Source organism: Dendrobates tinctorius, unplaced genomic scaffold (assembly GCF_039654945.1).
Source record: "Dendrobates tinctorius isolate UK_male_01 unplaced genomic scaffold, ASM3965494v1 ptg000070l, whole genome shotgun sequence".
Lineage (NCBI taxonomy): Eukaryota > Metazoa > Chordata > Amphibia > Anura > Dendrobatidae > Dendrobates > Dendrobates tinctorius.
The window spans coordinates 72313374-72336491 of NW_027361738.1; the positions used below are offsets into that span (position 1 = coordinate 72313374).

The 23118-nt window shown below is 43.8% G+C and overlaps 1 protein-coding gene across 2 annotated transcripts in view; it reads left to right on the plus strand.

Annotated features, from left to right (window-relative positions):
* Positions 1 to 23118, plus strand: part of ST8SIA6 (ST8 alpha-N-acetyl-neuraminide alpha-2,8-sialyltransferase 6) — a 106422-nt gene that overhangs the window by 63448 nt on the left and 19856 nt on the right. For both annotated transcript variants that reach the window (XM_073581875.1, XM_073581874.1), the window contains 3 exons: positions 94 to 177; positions 14398 to 14484; positions 15137 to 15281. In XM_073581875.1, coding sequence (XP_073437976.1) covers positions 94 to 177; positions 14398 to 14484; positions 15137 to 15281 — 316 coding nt within the window. The remainder of the gene's footprint in view (positions 1 to 93; positions 178 to 14397; positions 14485 to 15136; positions 15282 to 23118) is intronic.

The following is a 23118-nucleotide window of genomic DNA, read 5'->3' on the forward strand; positions in this document are numbered from 1 at the left end:
CTAGGTAAGTGGATTGTCATGAATTAGTTATATTTAGGATATTTATATCTATTAGTTATATTTATTCCTTTTTTATTTTTGTTCGATTTGCAGAATTCCTGCACGGAACAATTTCACGACCAATGTGTTCTGCAGAGACATCCTGGATCGCCTCCTGTCAGTGTCCCTGAGGAAAAGGTACGTGATTGTGTCTTGTGTCTCTCCATTGAGAACTTTAAGCCTCGTTCATCAAAACGTAGAGAAAAAGATGTGTTACCTAACTAATCAAAGTTCAGCTTCCATTACCTAAACTGAAAAATAAGACTGGATTGGTTGCAATGAGCAACATGACCTCAAGCTGCTATGAAGGCTACGAAAAATTCCCCCTCAACTGTTTTGTGTGCCTACTCCCCTTGATGGGACCCTAACTTGAGACGTGAAGGTCTGCACTTGAGACCCTCATAATAAACAAGTTGTCCTTCTTTCGACAATCGTTGAAAATAAAATAATTGTCCTGGGAATCTTAAGCTGCCAATATGTAGATCACTTTCAGACAAATGGCTATTTCTCCCAACTCTACCCATCCATCCGCGAGATCTCGGCCACCTATTCATGTGTTTTCAGTGGAGAGAGAGGAGAAAGGGTCGGCCATTAACATTCCAATTCCTGATTTTTTTCATCTCTGATGTCATTTCTGGGTGACGGTTTGGGAGCCCCCCAAACAAATCAGATGATCAACTTGTCCCTCTGAAATTAGCAGGTTTGTAATGTCAGGATGTGCTGGGTCCTACAGCTACAAAATCTTTCTTTGTCTAGTTCTATCTAATTAAAGGGTTTTTCCAAGACTATTTAATTTTTTTACTACGGTCCTAAGAACTTACAGGCAGGTAATTGCTAACTACCTGCCTTTTGTGTCTGGCGCTGATCTCTACCGTCACAAATTGGTCACTGACAGCCCCTGCCGGTGATTCAGCGGCGTCTGCTGATGTCACCTTAACAGAGTAGCAGATTCTCTTCTGCTCTTTAGAAGGGGTGTGACTGCAACATCAAAATTGACCGGTGGCTACCCACTGCCTAACTGTGGGAAGCCGATGTCGGCAGTCACACTACACCAACAGAACAGCCCGGAAGAGGCAGAGCTGCTCTGTTGATGTGCAGCAGATGAAACACCACCAGGAGTGGTTGTTGACTTCTCTGAGCTGTCACCAGTTAGAACAGGCAGGTTATGTCTGTTAGCAACTACCTGCCTGTCAGTTTTTAGGCCCATACGAATAAAAAATACAATAGTTCAGGACATCCCCTTTAATAGAGCTTCTGCTGATGGACTCCCCTGTACGAAGTCAGAATTCTGAAATTGGCCACTTGAAAATGTTTTTTTTTAACCAGATGACCCCCTTTAAATAACTCAATTAGTTAAAGGCGACCTGTCACGGGGTCAAAAGTGGCCAGTTTTTTCTCTTCTTTTATTCCCGCTAATCCCCTTAATATTAATTTTTTTTCTCTCTTTTATATTCACCATACGGTTCCGAAGACATGAGCCTTTTTATTTAGGGCTAGTTCCCCAAGGGGGCGTAGCTCTAAGGGTAATTATGTAAAGCAGCCTAAAGACACGCCCCAGAGGATCGGTGAGCCACGCCCCTTTAGTAAAAAAAAATCCTAACATTTAGCACTAAATAAAAAAGCCAATATTTCTGGAATCTTATGACAGATTTTTAAGAATAAAAAAGTGGAATACTCAACGGAGCAACGGGAATAAAATAAGTGCAAAAAATGGCCACTTCTCTACTGTTGACAGATTCTCCTTAAAAATTAGTAAAGCATGCACAAACTACACAGCTATTCCTCATTTTATATTGGAAACCATTTTTTTTTTTTGTCGTTTGATCAAAGTGCCCACAAAAAGTAGAACAAGAAGCTGTAAGCTACTATTGTAAATAGCCCGGAGGAAGGCTTTTCTGAGAAAGTCGCACATACTCGTTAGTTATAATGTAATTACCTGCAAAACAGATGTGACCCGTGATCACTTTATTACATAACCCCTGGCAAAATTTCTCAACCCCTTTACTACCAGGAACCCTCAGCAGGTCCTGTGTCCTCAATAAAAAGGTTCACTGACTCTTTAGGTTCTTGACATCCCTTGGAGCTTTCCCTTTTTTTCTATCATCCTCGTAGGTTTTCTAGGAAGAGTTGTAAATCTCACGGAGTAGATGATTCCTTCCTCGATCTATAAGCAATTTGATTATGCTGTGATAAATGGATACGGGGTTACTATAAATAGGGAAGGCTCGCCGGGGAGCCAAATTGCCTACAGAACACACTCCGAATGATGTAGTCGTCTTCTAATCCTGTTAAAGGGGCTGTCTGAGTTTGAAAAACAAAAGATCTTTTTTTATCTCCAGCTCTGGTATTGCAGCAGAACCATGGGCATGTTAATGGTGCTAGCCTGCAATACCACAAACAGCCTGTAGTCAAGAGTGGCGCTATTATTTTAGAACACAGCACATTATATATATATATCTAGTCTACAACTCTTTTATCTGTACTGTTCCATCTAAAGTTATGACTATATGCTTATATAGATTGTTATGTTACCATTCTTTATGTTCAGTTTTGCATTTGGTCTGCTGCCACCTGCTGTCCTTTTTCTGTATAGCAGACTGCAGCTAATTCTGGTACATGCCTTCCACTTCCAGGTCAGGTCAGTCCTTCTCTTCCTGCCAGTGCCCATTACTAGTTTCATTTTCTCTGGGAGAGACACGCTAACCAGGCTGTGGAAGGCATCAGTTTTTTTACCATAATTTCACATACAAATCTGTTGCTCACCTTGCTGCATCTTGCTGTACCACCTGGGTCGTTATACCTGCATTTCTGGAGAAGTACTGCATTACCAATCATACGCTGTATGTCCAGATTTCCAATAAGCAAGTCTGGACTTCACAATATCTGGTGTGTATCATCTCTCCGGACGCATGAACAGCAAAACAGCAACAATGGTCCTGTCTGCTCTGCATTGAGGAAACGGAAGGTAGGAATCTCTCCCAACCTCAATCAACTACACCTCCATTCGCCTCATGTGGGGACAGAATAGTCAAAAAACTGCCTTGAAGCCCAGCAAAAAATCACCCTTATATCCTAACCCATCTGCCCGTTCACATACTGCAGCCCTGCTCTGCTAAAAAACTGCATCGTCACCCCAGACCTCATTGTGCATAGAGACTGTCTGTATATTATACAACTTTGCTGCAGATTGTCGGACTGCAAAACCCCACAATTCTCTAAAAATACATTGGGGATCTTGTCAGGACGTCTTAACTAAGCTGCACTGCGATTTCCAGCCCCCAATTCAAAAGTTCAGTTTCTTAAAGAGACAGTGCACCTTAAATCAAAATGGCCGAAAAAGACCATGCACAGTCTCCCACTGCTGAAACAGAGCAAATACTACCCGATACTGTCCACTATGAAGAGGGGGAAACAGAGACAGCTTCAGAAACAGACCAAGACTCACGACCAAGACGCTCTGTCAAACCAACCATAAAGGCTGTAGAAAACTATCACAGTACAAAGGATGAGTTCAATGACAACCTGGACGATCTATGGGAACGAGTCACCTCCCTCATGTCAAGCATCCATCGCCACAAAAATGATGCAGCGAATCTACAGGACACTATAAAATGGCTAGACACGGCCCACGGAAGATACAAGAGACTGTCCGCAAGGTACGTTGATTTCATTAAAGACTCTAATATTGATGAAGCCTCATCAGAATTAAGCAAAGTGGATTCCACAGAAAGAGAAAGGGACGCCGCTGCGCAAGACGCCAAAGATAAAGCGGAGCTCCGTATCGCTTGTCTGCAAGAAGCTGGATCTCACAGGTCAGGCTCATCCAGACACTCTGCTCAGTCATACAAATCATCCTGCTCAAGAACTCAGCGACAGAATCCTAGAGGCCCGTTTAAACGCAGAGCGATCCAAACTAAGACGCTCCTACACAGCCAAGAAAGCGGAAGCAGAGGCAGAAAGCAGAGGCAGAAGCCAAGAAAGCAAAAGCAGAGGCCCAAGCAAAGATCCTTCAAACAGAAGAAGAGGCTCGGGCAAAAATTCTTCAAACAGAAATGGAGGAAAAAATCGCATTAGCTGAAGTAAAAATACTTGAGCAAGCATTGAATCAAAACCTCGACCCGATTTGCCTACCACCACTGGAAGAAGAGGACCCAGCTGTCTGTACCAGTGATTACGTGCAGAAACAGATATCTGCAGCACACAACTCCTTCTCCAGCGACGTTCAACCCAACAATGTGGAAAAGTCCAAGTCAGCCCAACTTACGGTGCCAGTGTTACCCACAGCATCCGCAGAGACCCAAGACCAATGCCATAATGTGTCCCCTCAGGTGCAGCAATCATCACAAGACGATCACAAGACGCATTCCAGTCCATCTCCACAGTTCAAGCTGCAGTCATCAAAATCTCCAGAGGTTAAACAGCAGCTCAACCCTGCAGCAACATCATTTTGCCCGGGAACAATTCACCCTTCCACGCCACACAGCTTATACGCCCGAGAGGCAACACAAGGTAACACGTAACAAGGAGTGAAGGATCGGACATGTCCGAGTTAGCCAGGTTTATGGTGAGCAAAGAGCTAATCAGTACCAGCCTCTCAAAGTTTGAGGACTGTGCGGAGAACTACAGAGCCTGGAAAGCAACCTTCAAGGCCACCATTGCTGACCTCAACCTATCTGCAGAACAGGAGCTCGACCTCATGGTAAAATGGTTGGGTCCTGACTCCACAAACCGTATCAAGAGTCTTCGGACCGTCTACGTGGGGCAAGCTGAAGCAGGTCTCGCTGCTGCCTGGCTGAGACTCGAAAGGACCTATGGCAACGCTGGAGCCATAGAAAAGTCCTTATTTAAGAGACTGCAGAATGTTCCAAGGATCAACCTGAAGGAAGCCCACAAGCTTCTGGACTTAAGCGATCTGCTTATGGAACTGGAACTCGCAAAAGGAGCCCCTCGTCTGTCTGGATTATGCTACCTGGACACTGCCCATGGGGTGAACCCAATCGTCTCAAAGCTGCCGCATAGTCTGCAAGAGAAGTGGGCAGTATGCCTTTCCAGGTACAAAAAGTCACATGATGTCACCTTTCCTCTATTCAATCAGTTCTGCAAGTTTGTCGACGAACAGGCCCAAATGAGGAACGACCCTAGCCTAGACTTCCTGGAGTCTAACACTGCAGCTCCAGCAACACCGTCATCAAAGTACGAAAGCGTCTCACATAGACGCAAGGACTTGAGGAGCAGTATAAGTGTCAGAAAGACTAACCTGCCACCACCTGCAGTAACTGCCGATAAACAGTACACTATTCCATCGAGAGATAAGTCTTTCAATCGTGAGTGTCCCATTCACAAAAAACCACACTCATTGAACAAATGTAGAGGCTTCAGGTCCAAAACCATGCAGGAGCGCAAGGAAATCCTCAGCGAACTTGGGGTATGTTTCAAGTGCTGCGTCTCATTAGAACACATGGCCAAGGGCTATAAATCTGCCATTAAGTGTGAAGAGTGTCATAGTGACAAACACCCATCAGCTTTGCATCCAACCTCAGCCACCAGCGATCCAGCAGTTGCAGTTACCTCTAGTCCGGCTACAAGCCATGGCGGGGAGCCACAGAATAACGCCAAGTCTACCACGGCTGTCTCCTGCTCATGCTCAGAGGTATGTGGGGAGAGCCAAAGTGATAAATGCTGTGCCAGGATATGCCTAATCAAAGTTTATCCAGAAGGGCAACCAGAGAAGGCAGTAAAAATGTATGCCATCATTGATGATCAGAGCAATCGATCCCTAGCTGGACCTAAGTTCTTTGAAGCCTTTGGAATCAAGGGACCAGCAACGCCCTATGCTCTGAACACTTGCTCAGGCCGCATAGAGACTAGCGGCAGGAGGGCACAAGGTTTCATTGCTTCTCCTGTCAATGGAGGTGTAGAAATACCCCTACCTACGCTAATCGAATGCGATCAAATACCCAGCCAAAGGGATGAGATTCCTACCCCAGAAGCTGCATTCCACCAACCACACCTAAGGCACCTAGTCAGCGTTATCCCACCTATGGACACAGATGCTGAAATCCTACTTCTGCTCGGCAGAGACAATTTAAGGATACATAAGGTACGCCAACAGTGTAATGGTCCTGACTATGCCCCCTACGCACAGAGACTCGACTTGGGGTGGGTAATCATAGGTAATGTGTGCTTGGACCGAACAAGAGTCGATTCCTTTAAAACCTATGTACGCAGAGACGGACGAGCTACTTTCTGCAAACCATGCCCTCATCACTATGAGGTGAAAGAGAAGCCTCCAGATCCCGTATAGCTGCCTGATGTCATTCCTTCTCCCTATGCAGATGACTTGGGAAGATCGGTGTTTCATACAACTAAGGATGACAACAATGTAGCCCCATCAATGGAAGACAAGGAATTTGTCAGGATAATAGACAATGAGTTCTTTAAGGACGAGACCAATCACTGGGTTTTTCCCCTACCCTTCCGAGCTACCAGGGTAAGACTCCCGAACAATCGTGAGCAAGCCTTGTCCAGATTCAACTCTCTCCAGCGCACACTTAGCAACAAACCGGAGATGAACGAACACATTGTCACCTTCATGAGCAAGATATTCCGGAATAACCATGCGGAGCCAGCGCCTCCCTTAAAGGAAAACGAGGAGTGTTGGTACCTACCCTTATTCGGAGTATATCACCCACGGAAACCTAAGCAAATTAGAATTGTCTTTGATTCAAGCGCCAAACATCAAGGCGTATCTCTCAACAATGTCCTCCTCACGGGTCCTAACCTTACAAACAACCTAGTAGGAGTGTTGATGAGGTTCCGGAAAGAGCCCATCGCCATCACCGCCGACATTGAACAGACGTTCCACTGTTTCATAGTAAGAGAGGACCATAGGAATTTCCTCAGGTTCCTGTGGTACAAAGACAATGACCCCAGCAAAGAGATGGCGGAGTATCGCATGAGGGTGCACGTATTCGGGAACAGCCCTTCCCCCGCAGTGGCAAACTATGGCCTGCGGAGAACCGCTCAAGAAGGAGAGTCTGAATATGGAACAGATGCCAGAGACTTTGTAGAGAAAGACTTCTATGTAGATGATGGACTAAAATCTCTGCCCACAGAAGAAGCGGCTATCGATCTACTCAAGAGGACCCAAGGTCCTAAGTTTCTGTTGGAACAGAAGGGAAGTGAATGTGTCCAGGAAGTCTTCAGCATCCAGGATCCTGATGGCGATCCAGAAGTCCGCTCCAAGGTCAGTGCTTTGGCGACGAACACTAAACCAACCTCCAGCCTCGGTTGCCAGGGCTTTGAACGCTTCTCCAATTGGATGAAACTCATCAAGACTATAGCAAGGTTAGTCTACATTGCGAGATCGTATCAGAACTCACTTGGAGACAAAGAATGTCACGGCTGGCACGTCTGCCGTAAACCACTCTCTGCTGAGGACATTTCTCACTGTGAGTCCCTTATAATATGTTACGTCCAGCAGAACGTATTCAGTACTGAATGGGAATGCCTACACCACAAACAGCAGATCCCTCTGAAAAGCCCCATTGCCCATTTGAATCCAGTAATGGACAGCTTCGGTTTGCTTAGAGTCAGTGGTCGTTTAAATCAAGCCAAGATTGCGGCTTCAGAGCAACATCCTTGCATCATTCCCACTAAACATCATATCACTGATCTACTGATCTGGGACTTTCATGAAAAAACCGAGCACCAAGGCAGGCAGATCACAGAAGGCAAGTTACGGTCTGCAGGGCTTTGGATCATAGGTATGAAAAGACTTGTAGCAGGATCACTACATCGCTGTGTGCAATGTCGGAAAACCAGAGGAAAACAGGTACATCAACAAATGGCCCACCTGCCTTCTGACAGATTGAGTGCTGAGCCGCCTTTCACCTACGTTGGCCTAGATGTCTTCGGGCCATGGATGGTATCTGCACGCAGAACTCGAGGTGGCCATGCCAGCAGCAAACGATGGGCCATACTTTTCACTTGCATGAGTGTCCGTGCCGTCCACATAGAGGTAATAGAGTCTATGGACACATCCAGCCTGATCAACGCTCTCCGGCGGTTTCTAGCGATAAGAGGACCGGTGAAACAGTTGAGGTCTGACCATGGAAGCAACATCATCGGTGCATGTCGAGAGCTGGATATTGACTTCAGGCCAATTCAGGATCAACTGGAAGAAAGAGGTTGCACCTGGATCTTCAATCCTCCGCATAGTTCTCACATGGGAGGTTCCTGGGAAAGGATGATCGGGATCTAACGCAACATCCTGAATTCTATGTTTATGGATGTAAACTCTTCAAGGCTTACGCATGAGACCTTGGTTACTCTTCTGGCTGAAGTTTCTGCCATAATCAACTCAAGACCACTCGTCCCAGTGTCCATGGATCCCGAAACACCGACCATTCTTACGCCAGCTACTCTTCTCACCCAAAAGATCGGGAACCCACTAACAGTTAGTGGAGAGTTTCCTCGTGCAAACACCTACCAGAAACAGTGGAAACGTGTGCAGTACCTCGCTGACTACTTCTGGAGCCGGTGGAGAAAGGAATATCTCGTGACTCTCCAAGGAAGAAGAAAATGGTGACAGAATAAACCGAACTTGAAAGAAGGAGACGTAGTACTAATAATAATAATAATAATAATCTTTATTTTTATATAGCGCTAACATATTCCGCAGCGCTTTACAGTTTGCACACATTATCATCACTGTCCCCGATGGGGCTCACAATCTAAATTCCCTATCAGTATGTCTTTGGAACTAATGAAATTGTACTAATTGTACTAATGAAAGAACAACAAGCCCGAAGGATCGACTGGCCTATGGGAATTGTTACAAAGACTTTCCCTAGTCAAGACGGTAAGGTCCGGAAGGTGGAGTTGAAGGTCCTTAGGAAAGGCGAGCCTAAGACATTTCAGAGGCCAATCCACGAGCTCGTATTGATACTACCAACTGAGGACATTCCGGTAGGATGAACCATGAACACAACACTGCCCTACTAATTCGTTCATTGAATTGCTGTTGGGTCGGAGACAGTTTGGCCTAGTGCGGCTTCTCCGATCCGAAGATGGGTTTTCATTGGATTGTCTCAGGAACTGACTGTCATCTACCTCGTTTTGAAGTTGTCATTATTGCATGCATATTTGTGTTTCTTTTCTAGGTTATTGAACTTTATTTAAACAAAAAACTTTAATATAGTGAAATCCCTTACGGAATTTCAGATGGGGAGTGTGCTGTTCCATCTAAAGTTATGACTATATGCTTATATAGATTGTGTTATGTTACCATTCTTTGTGTTCAGTTTTGCATTTGGTTTGCTGCCACCTGCTGTCCTTTTTCTGTATAGCAGACTGCAGCTAATGAATTCTAGTACATGCCTTCCACTTCCAGGTCAGGTCAGTCCTTCTCTTCCTGCCGGTGGCCATTATTAGTTTCATTTTCTATGGGAGAGACACGCTTACCAGGCTGTGAAAGGCATCAGTTTTTTACCATAATTTCACATACAAATCCGTTGCTCACCTTGCTGCATCTTGCTGTACCACCTTGGTCGTTATACCTGCATTTCTGGAGAAGTACTGCATTACCAAACATACGCTGTATGTCCAGATTTCCAATAAACAAGTCTGGACTTCACAATATCTGGTGTGTATCATCTCTCCGGACGCATGAACAGCAAAACAGTAACAATGGTCCTGTCTGCTCTGCATTGAGGAAACAGAAGGTAGGAATCTCTCCCAGCTCCAATCAACTACACCTCCATTCGCCTGATGTGGGGACAGAACATTATCAACCTAAACTCAAAGTACAATGACAATTATCATCTTCGCTCCCCATGAAGTCCTACGCAGCTCTCGCTTACCGATGTAACTTTGCAGGACAGTTATGAAGGGAGCTCAGGAGCTGAGCTCATGTGATCACTTACGGCTGCTAGTTGTATATTGCACAGCAATAACAAAGTTGCACGTGGAGTCTTTTTATTGTCTTTTTGAAGCCGCAAGGAGCTTTGAGATTTTGGAAGGAGGATTTTGAGAGTTTCTCTTCAGTAGTTCTGTGTGCACAGTGTCTTTTAGTTTTCTTTTAGAAAGTCGGTGTTTTTGCGCCACTGGCGTCTCTTCGTTATATCTTCTTGGTGGAACCTGCCTAAAAAAAACATCATGCGCACATAGAGAGTTTCCACTCCAAAAACTCGTAAAAAAAAAAATCTCCTTGTGTATATGGCCTTAGGTTATGTGCGCACACAGGTATTTATGGAGGTGTTTTTTTTTTGGAGTGGATCAGTAAAAACGTCAACTCAGGACGCAAAAAATAAGCCCTCACCCAGCCCCGAGATCCCGAAAAATGAAAGTGTTATGGGACTCGTAAAATGGTGACTACAGCAAAGGTTTTTGTTTTTTTTTTTACAAATTTCCCCCCAATTTTTCACCACTTACGGTAAATAACAGAAAAAACTATACATCTTTGGTATCTGCGAAATCATACTGACCTGGAGAATCATATTGCCAGGCCGGTTTTACTGTATAGTAAACATGGTAAATTTAACAAAATAGAATAACATTTTTCACTTGCACTTTTTTTTTGCTATTTAAACGCACTTGCAATTTTTTTCCCACTTTCTAGTGCATCACATGATAAAATTAATGATGTTATTCAAAAGTACAACTCGTCCAATAAAAAAACAAGCCCCATATGGGCTATGGATTTTTTTTTTCTTCTCTACATCTGAGAATATCTGATCACAGTCTGATAAAAGACCATTAATGTAATCAGATCGATTTTCTCGGATGAGAGGTAATTGGTGGTGTGACCCGAGTCATTGGACCACTATGGACAGTGGCTTAGCTGATGTGTGGTCTCGCCGATTCAATGTTTTGGCGGCCATTAGTTTTGCACAGATGCTCGCGCCATCTTCACTTAAGCACGGCATCTCAATATAATCCACAGCTCTGTCTGGAGACATTATAGTGAGGTTTGGGCAGGTTATTATACTGCAGTATTACATTACGTCTAATCTTGTAGTAAACCATTTACTGGACCAGTGATGTGAAGCGCCATCGATCAGCGGACTGACCACATTGATTGGCGAGGTTCATTAGAGACGTTTCCTGGATGCGATGCTGTACACGGAAGTCAATTAGATTATCTAGATTTTCTGTGATGGTCTAAATTATATCTTGTACATAAAGGATATGAACACTCTTGGTGGATGATGTAGAAATTAGTAAAATACAAGACTTTAAGGTCAAAGGGATTGTGTGCTACCGGACATTCTGATGGACCTTTGCTCTGAGCTCTGTGTTCCTTTGCGTTTTTGTGACATAAAGAATGTCACGCGAGCGCTGCAGCCGGTCAGAGATCACTGATCGACTGCAGCCGTCACAATTCTGTTAGAGCGGATGTCTGCACCAGGCTTTGAAGGCTTTAACGGCACTTTTATGATGATGCCCAGAGCGCAGCATAAAAGCAAGTGAGCAATATTTCTGTGGATCAGTTTCTGGGTGAATCCACAATAACATTGGGGTAAAAAAAACAAACAAATGATCCGAGTGACTTTGGACCAGACATGATCATCAATGTTGTAGACATAGGTATTTCAGAAACTGCCAGTGTTTTGAGGGTTTTCTCGTGTTACTTGTAGACAGTATATCAAGAATGGTGTGATGGAGGGAAAACATCTAGGGAAAGTGGATCCAATGGACATAAAGGACTCAATGAAGAAAGGGGTAAGAGGAGGATGACAGAAATCGTTCTGGTGAACAGGCAGAGCACAATTAGGACAGGTGCAGACCACTGTTTTTACTCCATCCGACAAAATCAGTACTTTTATACTAATCAGACTCTGATCAGAGTTTGATCCAATTTTCTTGGAGGTGGAGAGAAAAAACAAAAAGGTTTGTCCACTTTCTCCATGTAGTCAGCGCGTGAAAATCAGATCACACTCGGGTGTCATCCGAGTGAGGTCCAATTTTTTTCACGGACCCATAGAGTTGAATAGGCGAGTGCCATCTGGTTCTCCTAGGCAAATCATGCATACTGTGATTTCTTTTTCCTCGGAACAAGAAAGGTCCAGTGAAAGACTCGGACATGAGCCCCATAAAATAACATGGGCACAAGTCCTTAAGCAAAGTCAAATGAATATACAATCAGGAAGGTGCCATTGATGTCCAAGTGACGCGCCCCCAGAGGCCGTGGGGTACTCGGTGCCGGGCCCATTGATTTCAATGGGAGATGTCACAGTGGCAGTGACCCGGTCCGTGGCCTCAGGCGGTCAATGTAAAAGGAGAAGAGTGATGGGGATAAAGTTATTGAGATGATTCGTGATGCAACCTGTGGTTCCTGGTCAGTTTGACCAGCGCTGCAGGGTTGCTTCTCTGGGACAGATGTTATGAGGCAGCAAGATGTAATAGCTCCCCACATGTAGAGCTGCAGTCCCAGGGCAGTAGAGTGTTGATGAAGAGGGTGCAGTGTGAGGCACAGAGATGTAGCAGTGCTGAGTGGGTTGGCGCAGGAAGAAGGCAATGAGAACAGCTAGGTGCAGTTCCAGTTCTTTTACTCATGTTCTCAGCACAAATAGGTACCCGCTTCAATGCCGCTGTCTCCAGATCAGGGGCTCAGCCAACTCCCAGGCAGATGGAATTAACCTTTCCAGCGCTCCCTTTCGTGTGCCTGTTCTGAACGTCTCCTCTCTAGCGCTTATTTGAGGTACTTGCAGTACTGAGTTACACTGAAGTTCCTCCTTATTGATATTGTTCAAACTCCACTCCCATGACAAGTGACTGTAGCCTGCTTCGGGGACTCCATCCGTCATGTCCCGGCTCACACTTAGGTTGCCACCATGTCTTCGAGTCTCAAAGGGGAATAGAGTGGTCACAACTCCTATTCCTCCGGTGTCTGCTGCAGGAACATCAGTTTCACAAACAGCCTCGGGGACCGGACTCCGGCCATGCGCTTCAAACTTGAGGAAGGGCTCTGTTCTGACCCTAGTTCTTAGTTCTCTTCTTCTCCTTACGTTCTGTACTAAACTATCTTCCCTCTGAAGAATCAGGCTTTCTATTGCTCTTTCCCGTGCCAGCAGCTCCAGGTCACAGGAGACTGCTGCATCACTTGCTCTCATCACATCCCTCTCTGGGGATCTTCTCTCACCAACTGACCACTTCCTAACATTCTCCCGCACTCTTGTGCAGTCTAAGCTCCACCCACCACCCAGCACCCTTCATGAACCAAAGCAACTGCCATAAAGGGTGCTCTGCTGTTCTAAGGTGTCTGTGCTGGATGCAGGTGTTGGAGGCTGGTGAGGTGTTACCATCTTACCTGGGGAGTGGGATACTACACCTCAGGAGGAGGTGCGGTACCTCTGTGGCGACTGAACCCTCAGGGGCGCCACACAAGGCTGCGTTCTCTCTCGTCCCAATGCTGTCTGTTTTTTTCTCGGCCATTAAATGTTACCGTAAAGTTTCATTGATCTCTACACACATCAGTTTTAGAAACAGATCCAACTCTCCAGTGTGTGAGACTCACAACACGTCCTTTCCTCATCAGTTTTATGGATCCGACTTCGACATTAAAATCTATGGAGCGCAGTAAAAAACGGATGAAAAATGGCAGAATTTGTATTTCACAACTTCCATCTGATTTTCATCCGTCTTTTACTGATCCATTGTTAAGGGTCAGTAGATAAAAAAAAAAGTTCGCACAATCTACCTGCTTCGGTGAAATAAACTGGATAAGAAAAAAATGGATGACACTCACATTGTTAGAAGGGAAACAGAAAGAAAAAAATCCAGTGAGCAAAAAACTTGGATCACTGAATAGTGGAAAAACATTGCTCGATCAATTGAATCCAGATGTTTGTTGCCACATGCGGATGGGAGGGTCAGAATTTGGCACAAGCAGCATAAATCGATGCCAGGTGCAACAGTCCAGGCTGGTTTAGGTGGAGAAATGGTGGCGAGCAATTTCTTGGCCCATCCTGAGTCCTTTGATACCTCTGGATGGACGTGTAGGCAGTAAGTCTTACCTAAACATTTGTGTTCAAGTTCATCTCTTCATGATAGCTGTTTGCCCAATGGGTCAGCAAGTCATGGATTAGTTCCAGGAACCTGACAGAGTTTTTCTTGTTTCTCTGGTTGTACCAGTGCCCAGATATAAACCCTACAGTGCAACTTTGAGATGAGGAAGAATGGGCTGTTCAGATCTTGTCAATACTTCTATTTAATTTGTGGTAAGACCTCAAGAGCTCCTACAAGCTACTAGATGGGTTTATCACTAATAAAGAAGCCATTCAGTGAAATAAAATATCTAAGGAAATTCAAGGGTAAATATTGTGAAATAATGCCGTCTGATCTCTGTTCCTACAGGTACTCAGAAGACTGCTACATCCAGGCGGTAAATGAAGTCCAGAACTGTACCTGGCAGAAGAAGCCGCAGGAATATAGTAGATTCAGGTACAGTGACAGATCTGTGCTCAGGATGTGAAATTGGTCAAGTAGCAAATCAGAAGTCCGAATCAAGTGCAATGCTGTACTGGTGTCATTGTCAACTTTTTTGCCAAACATCTTAAAAATTATTATACACGCACTGGAATATTGGAGTATAGAATCATAGAATGGTAGAGTTGGAAGGGACCTCCTGGGCCATCTGGTCCAACCCCCTGCTCAAAGCAGGATTCGCTAAATCATCCCAGTCAGATGTCTGTCCACTACAAGTCCTAACATAGCCTAGAAATAAATATGTACACAATGGAAAACCATCTTAGGGCTGGTGATGGAACGTGCAGGAGGACCTCAGGAGTCCTTTGCCGAGAATTTCTTGGCACTCCTGATGATGAAGCATCTGTATATGTGGCCATTTTTCTTCCGGCACACCACTGCTGATGTGACCGTATGCAGTAAGGGAGGACACTGTGCGTAGAGTGGTGAAATAAGGTACTAGAGTGGAGGTCAGACATTACTGATGATCTTGTGGAGGAGTCTGGTGAAGAGTATTTTGCCTATGAAATTAATGTTGCAGTTGAATAATTATTACTTACGTCCACCGCCCACTCCTAATTCCAGCTCTACCTTCATTGTTAATCTGACTTTTTTTTTGTTGTTGCAGATTTTACTTATCGTCTTGCTGCAATGCCGTCAACAACTTTATAGTGTCGCAGAACAATACCTCGCTTGGAAGTAACATCACTTATGAAGTGGAAAGTAAAAAGAACATTTTAATTGCAGAGGACATTCACCGAATGCTGCCGAAGGTAAGAAGCCTAAAATGGGATTAGCTTGTGTATTAGGAGATTAATTATAATGTATCAACGATAATGTAAATGTGATGTCGACTGCTTAGAAGCCGAGAAGTCCGCGAAGAAGAGTCTGTTATTCATAGGCTGCGCTGGTAGGGCCTCATTCAGACGTCAGTGCTTCACGGATAGAGCTCGGACCTATTATAGTATGTGGAGCTGTTCACATTACATGAATTTTTGAGGACTGAGTGATCCAAACATCATCACATGGACTTTGCCAATATTGATCTGAGTTTTGGAGCAAACTCGCTAACGCAAGTCTGTGGGTCTGTAAAATAATAGGAAACAACTTGGATGCCATCCATGTGCAGTATTATTTTCCAGTTTGCTTGATAGGAGAAGTTTTAAAAAAATTATTGTATGCAAAAAAAACAATGGTAAAAACTGAGACAAACCAAGGTGAGCTCTGATCCAAAAACACTGATGGAAATCTGATCCAAAAACACTGATGGAAATATGATCCAAAAACACTGATGGAAATCTGATCCAAAAACATTGATGAAAATCTGATCCAAAAACACTGATGAACTCTGATCCAAAAACACTGATGAAAATCTGATCCAAAAACATTGATGAAAATCTGATCCAAAAAGACTGATGAACTCTGATCCAAAAACACTGATGAACTCTGATCCAAAAACACTGATGAAAATCTGATCCACAAACACTGATGAAAATCTGATCCAAAAACACTGATGAGCTTTGATCCAAAAACACTGATGAAAATCTGATCCAAAAACACTGATGAACTCTGATCCAAAAACACTGATGAAAATCTGATCCAAAAACACTGATGAACTCTGATCCAAAAACACTGATGAAAATCTGATCCAAAAACACTGATGTACTCTGATCCAAAAACACTGATGAAAATCTGATCCAAAAACACTAATGAGCTCTGATCCAAAAACACTGATGAAAATCTGATCCAAAAACACTGATGCACTCTGATCCAAAAATACTGATGACAGTCTGATCCAAAAACACTGATGAAAATCTTATCCAAAAACACTGATGGAAATCTGATCCAAAAACACTGATGGAAATCTGATCCAAAAACACTGATGCACTCTGATCCAAAAACACTGATGAACTCTGATCCAAAAACACTGATGAAAATCTGATCCAAAAACACTGATGAGCTCTGATCCAAAATCACTGATGGAAATCTGATCCAAAAACACTGATGCACTCTGATCCAAAAACAAAGATGCACTCTGATCCAAAAATACTGATGACAGTCTGATCCAAAAACACTGATGGAAATCTGATCCAAAAACACTGATGAAAATCTGATCCAAAAACACTGATGGAAATCTGATCCAAAAACACTGATGTACTCTGATCCAAAATCACAGATGGAAATCTGATCCAAAAACACTGATGCACTCTGACCCAAAAACACTGATGCACTCTGATCCAAAAACACTGATGGAAATCTGATCCAAAAACACTGATGGAAATCTGATCCAAAAGCACTGATGAAAATCTGATCCAAAAACACTGATGCACTCTGATCCAAAAACACTGATGACAATCTGATACAAAAACACTGATGGAAATCTGATCCAAAAACACTGATGGAAATCTGATCCAAACACTGATGAAAATCTGATCCAAAACCACTGAAGAGCTCTGATCCAAAAACACTGTTGAACTCTGATACAAAAACACTGATGACAATCTGATCCAATCACTGATGAAAATCTGATCCAAAAAAACTGATGAGCTCTGATCCAAAAACACTGATGAAAATCTGATCCAAAAACACTGATGAAAATCTGAACCAAAAACACTGATGCATTCTGATCCAAAAACAAAGATGCACTCTGATCCAAAAATACTGATGAACTCTGATCCAAAAACACTGATGAAAATCTGATCCAAAAACACTGATGAACTCTGATCCAAAAACACTGATGCACTCTGATCCAAAAACACTGATGGATATCTGATCCAAAAACACTGATGGATATCTGATCCAAAAACACTGATGGAAATCTGATCCAAAAACACTGATGGAAATCTGATCCAAAAACACTGATGGAAATCTGATCCAAAAACACTGATGGAAATCTGATCCAAAAACACTGATGCACTCTGATCCAAAAACACTGATGACAATCTGATACAAAAACACTGATGGAAATCTGATCCAAAAACACTGATGGAAATCTGATCCAAACACTGATGAAAATCTGATCCAAAACCACTGAAGAGCTCTGATCCAAAAACACTGTTGAACTCTGATACAAAAACACTGATGACAATCTGATCCAAACACTGATGAAAATCTGATCCAAAAAAACTGATGAGCTCTGATCCAAAAACACTGATGAAAATCTGATCCAAAAACACTGATGAAAATCTGAACCAAAAACACTGATGCATTCTGATCCAAAAACAAAGATGCACTCTGATCCAAAAATACTGATGAACTCTGATCCAAAAACACTGATGAAAATCTGATCCAAAAACACTGATGAAAATCTGATCCAAAAACACTGATGAACTCTGATCCAAAAACACTGATGCACTCTGATCCAAAAACACTGATGGATATCTGATCCAAAAACACTGATGGAAATCTGATCCAAAAACACTGATGAAATCTGATCCAAAAACACTGATGCACTCTGATCCAAAAACACTGATGAACTCTGATCCAAAAACACTGATGAAAATCTGATCCAAAAACACTGATGAAAATCTGATCCAAAAACACTGATGAGCTCTGATCCAAAAACACTGATGAAAATCTGATCCAAAAACACTGATGAGCTCTGATCCAAAATCACTGATGGAAATCTGATCCAAAAACACTGATGCACTCTGATCCAAAAACACTGATGCACTCTGATCCAAAAACAAAGATGCACTCTGATCCAAAAATACTGATGACAGTCTGATCCAAAAACACTGATGGAAATCTGATCCAAAAACACTGATGAAAATCTGATCCAAAAACACTGATGGAAATCTGATCCAAAAACACTGATGCACTCTGATCCAAAAACAAAGATGCACTCTGATCCAAAAATACTGATGACAGTCTGATCCAAAAACACTGATGAAAATCTGATCCAAAAACACTGATGGAAATCTGATCCAAAAACACTGATGCACTCTGATCCAAAAACAAAGATGCACTATGATCCAAAAATACTGATGACAGTCTGATCCAAAAACACTGATGAAAATCTGATCCAAAAACACTGATGGAAATCTGATCCAAAAACACTGATCGAAATCTGATCCAAAAACACTGATGGAAATCTGATCCAAACACTGATGAAAATCTGATCCAAAACCACTGAAGAGCTCTGATCCAAAAACACTGTTGAACTCTGATACAAAAACACTGATGACAATCTGATCCAAACACTGATGAAAATCTGATCCAAAACCACTGATGAGCTCTGATCCAAAACACTGATGACAATCTGATACAAACACTGATGAAAATCTGATCCAAAAACCCTGATGAAAACTGATCTAAAAACACTGATGAAAATCTGATCCAAAAACAATGATGAAAACTGATCTAAAAACACTGATGGAAATTTGATCCAAAAACACTGATGAAAATCAAATCTGATACAAACACTGATCAAAATCTGATCCAAAAACACTGATGAACTCTGATCTAGGGATGGGCGAATCTACTCGTTAGGACTCGTTACTCTGTGAGTAGTAGGGGACTCGCAGGAGTCGGTACTCTGCGAGTTTCCAAGCGATTACTCGCACAGTAACGAGTCCAATGCAAATGAATGGCAATCCTAGTTTTTGCAGAGTTTCTTAGCGATTTTGTGACAGCAGCTGGACACAAAATCGCTAAGAAACTAGGATTGCTTGTATTAAACTGTGAAAAAACTAGCTAGGAGTTCTCTCTCTCCGTTTTGCAGCGATTCCTGTGCTGGAGGGGAGAGAGAGAGAGAACTCCTAGCTAGTTTTGTGTGTCCTGGCTGGACACAAAATCACTAAGAAACTAGGATTGCTTGTATTAAACTGTGAAAAAACTAGCTAGGAGTTCGTTCTCTCTCTCTCTCTCTCTCTCTCTCTCTCTCCTCGCATCCCCATTCTCCTCCTCCCCAGCACAGGAATCGCTGCAAAACAGAGAGAGAGAACTCCTAGCTAGTTTTTTAACAGTTTAATACAAGCAATCCTAGTTTCTTAGCGATTTTGTGTCCAGCTGCTGACACAAAATTGCTAAGAAACTCTGCAAAAAAAAAAATCTGCATCCCCATTCTCCTCCTCCCCAGCACAGGAATCGCTGCAAAACTCGCATCCCCATTCATTAACATTGGACTCGCTAGACTTGCAACGAGTAGCGAGTTTCCAAGTCGGACTCGTTACAGCCTAGCGATTCCGAATATTTCAGGATTCGCCCATCCCTACTCTGATCCAAAAACACTGATGAAAATCAAATCTGATCCAAACACTGATGAAAATCTGATCCAAAACCACTGATGACAATCTGATACAAGCACTGATGAAAATCTGATCCAAAAACACTGATGAGCTCTGATCCAAAAACACTGATGAAAATGTGATCCAAGGGGGGCGTGGCCTGCTTGCTAATGGCACCGGTCACTTAGCTGCTGAGCTCCAGCCACTTCGACTCCTAATCGGCTCATTGCGGCTCGCCAGCGGCACCAATCTCTCTGCACACGGGGGGGAGTGCTGCGGAGGTATCCAGGATCGTAGCATGCCAAGGGGAAAATCCCAGAAGAAGCCGTCCCCGGCGAAAGTTACAGACTTCTTCTCCAGCACGGGGCGAGGGAAAATGGCGGCAGCATCCTCCTCCACAGCTTCCTCACGCTCATCCAGGAGGGGATCCACAGCAGGCCCAGACTTGGACACAGACGCTGCAGATATACCGCTTACCAAAGGTACAATGCAGAAACTGCTCAGTGCCCTCCGCTCATCACTGCAGCAGGATTGGAAAGATATGGTGGCTGAGCTGAGGGGAGATATCACTGCCATAGGCAGCCGTACAGCACATATTGAATCTAAAATGGGGGAGCTGACAAAGTCACACAATAGCCTCATTGATGCCAATGCAGCACTGGAGGAACAAGTGCAAAAGCTCCATACCAAGGTCTTGGATTTAGAGGACAGGTCCCGCCGAAATAATATAAGAATCAGAGGAATTCCAGAGGCCATACCAGACAAGGGGCTGCAGAGTTTTCTGGGCTCCTTGATGCAGGAGCTGCTCCCAGACCTGACTGCAACTGATTTCCTGGTGGACAGAATACACAGAGTCCCTAAGCCTAAATCCCTCAGTGCTGATGTCCCTCGGGACACTTTAGCTCGCCTGCACTTTTACAAGACCAAAGAAGCCCTGCTGCAAGCCCTGAGAAAGAGACCCCCTCTGTCTGAGCAATTCCGGCACCTGTCCATTTTTCCAGATCTGTCTGCAGGAACCCTGGCAAAAAGGAGGGAATTTGCTCCTTATACCAAAGTTCTCAGGGATGAAGCTATATCCTATAGATGGGGTTTCCCTGTAAAGATCCTGCTTTTCCGAGCAGGAAATACCCACGCCTGCCATTCCCCACAGCAGTTGGCAAAGCTCCTATCCTCATGGAACTTGGCAAATCTCCCGGCCAGATCTCCAAGAGCTACAGGATCATCCCAACAGGATAAAGTGAATGAAGATTGGTCCGTCGTGTGAGTTATGTGATATGTTTGAGTCGCGGCTGAGACTTAGTTGCTACTTTTAAGGTCCGCTGGTTTTGTTCAACCAGGACCCTGAACCCCCATGGCGGTAAATTTCCACCATACCGCAGGCCCCTTTTTTGGGCTTTTTTTTTTGTGGACTGATGCTCCCTACATCAGTAATGTTAGTGATGTCAATATTGTTAGTGTTATCTCTTTCCTGCCTAACCTTCCTTTTCCCCCTGCAGCTCTAGGCAAGAGACTTTTTTTTCATGTACAATGGTACTGAACTGTATGTCTATAAATGTTAGGGGTCTGAACTCGCCATCCAAGAGATCCATGTTTTGGCGGGAAGTGGTTAAATCCAAATGTGATATAATATGTGGTCAGGAGTCTCATCTCCTCCAAGGGGACTCGCACAGGTTAAATAATGCTAAATTTCCTTTCATACTGCTGGCTTGTGGAAAAAAAAAAAAGGCTGGAGTATTCATTTGTGTAAAAAATACTGTTGCGTTCACACTACATTCACAACATTTAGACCCTGACGGTAGATACGCCATTATTAATTGCTCCATAAATGGATCTAAGTATACTATTGCAACCGTTTACGCCCCCAACTCTGGTCAGATCAGCTTTTTGCGGAGGTTTCTTTCCAAGCTTTCATCCGTTAAAGAGGGTAAGCAAATAATCTGCGGGGATTTTAACATGGTAATGTCCAGCACTCTGGATTGCTCCAATACTGCTGTAAGGAGGAAGGAGATGAGCACAATAATTTCAGAAAGGCATCTCCATGATATATGGAGCTACCAACATGCAAATGAGAGGGACTACACATTCTTCTCGCCTCGGTTCACCTCTTACAGCAGATTGGACTACTTTCTGGTTGATAGCTCACTTATTATGGATTGCTCAGATTCAAAAATTGGACTTATAGCTTGGTCGGACCACGCCCCCATATACCTGACAGTTCAGGAGCAAAACCGCGCGCCTGTTTTTACCCGGTGGCGCATGAATGACTCCCTCCTAGCCTGTAGACAAATCTCTGAGGAGTTGCAGGCCGACCTCGCAGAGTTTTTTAACTTTAATGATAACAAGGAGGTGACAGAGGAAACGCTTTGGTCTGCACACAAGGCCTATATTAGGGGGTCATTCATCAAAATTGCCACTAGGGAGAAAAGGAGGCGTCAGGCAACTTACAAAGCTCTACTGTCCCACATAGTACTTTTGGAAGCCCACAATAAATCTGCCCCAAACTTGTCGACATCTGACGAACTCAGGAAACTAAGAACACAGCTCCGCCAGGTGTTGATGGCAGACTATGAGAAAAACTTAAGATCCCTCAAACAGCGGTACTATGTGATGGGTGACAGGGCGGGTGCCTTACTAGCCAGGAGGGTTAAAAAACGAGAAATGCAAAATAAAATTGAATACCTCGTGACGGGTTCTAATGCCACAATACGCAACCCAACGGAAATAGCCAACGCATTCGCTGACTTTTACCAGTCTCTCTACAACCTTAAAAATGACCCCACTGCCCCAAAGCCTACCCAAACGGCAATTAATTCCTTCTTAAACAATATTAATCTTCCTCGGTTATCTGCAGTACAGCTGGAGCAACTAAATTCCCCTTTTTCTCTGGAAGAGGTTCGCCAGGCGGTGACCACAGCCAAAAGAAATTCAGCTCCAGGCCCAGACGGCCTCACTAACTCCTATTATAGGCAATTCACTGAAACCCTGTCTCCTTTCCTCCTGAGACTTTTCTCCTCTTGGCGAGCCACAGCAGATATTTCACCAAATAATCTAGAGGCCATTATAACTACCCTGCCAAAACCAGGAAAACCCCCTATTTCACCAGGAAACTTCAGGCCAATATCCCTCCTAAACTGCGACTTAAAATTGTACGCCAAAATAATCTCAGCTAGAATACATAAAGTTCTTCCATCACTGATTTCCCCGGATCAAGTGGGGTTTGTGGCGGGGAGGCAGGCGAAAGATGGGACGAGACGTATGCTGGATCTGATTGCGGTGGCTGAGGGGAGGAAAATCCCCAGTGTATTCCTGTCCCTGGACGCAGAGAAGGCGTTCGACAGGGTGCACTGGGGATATCTGAAATCTGTTCTGGCCAAGTTTGGTT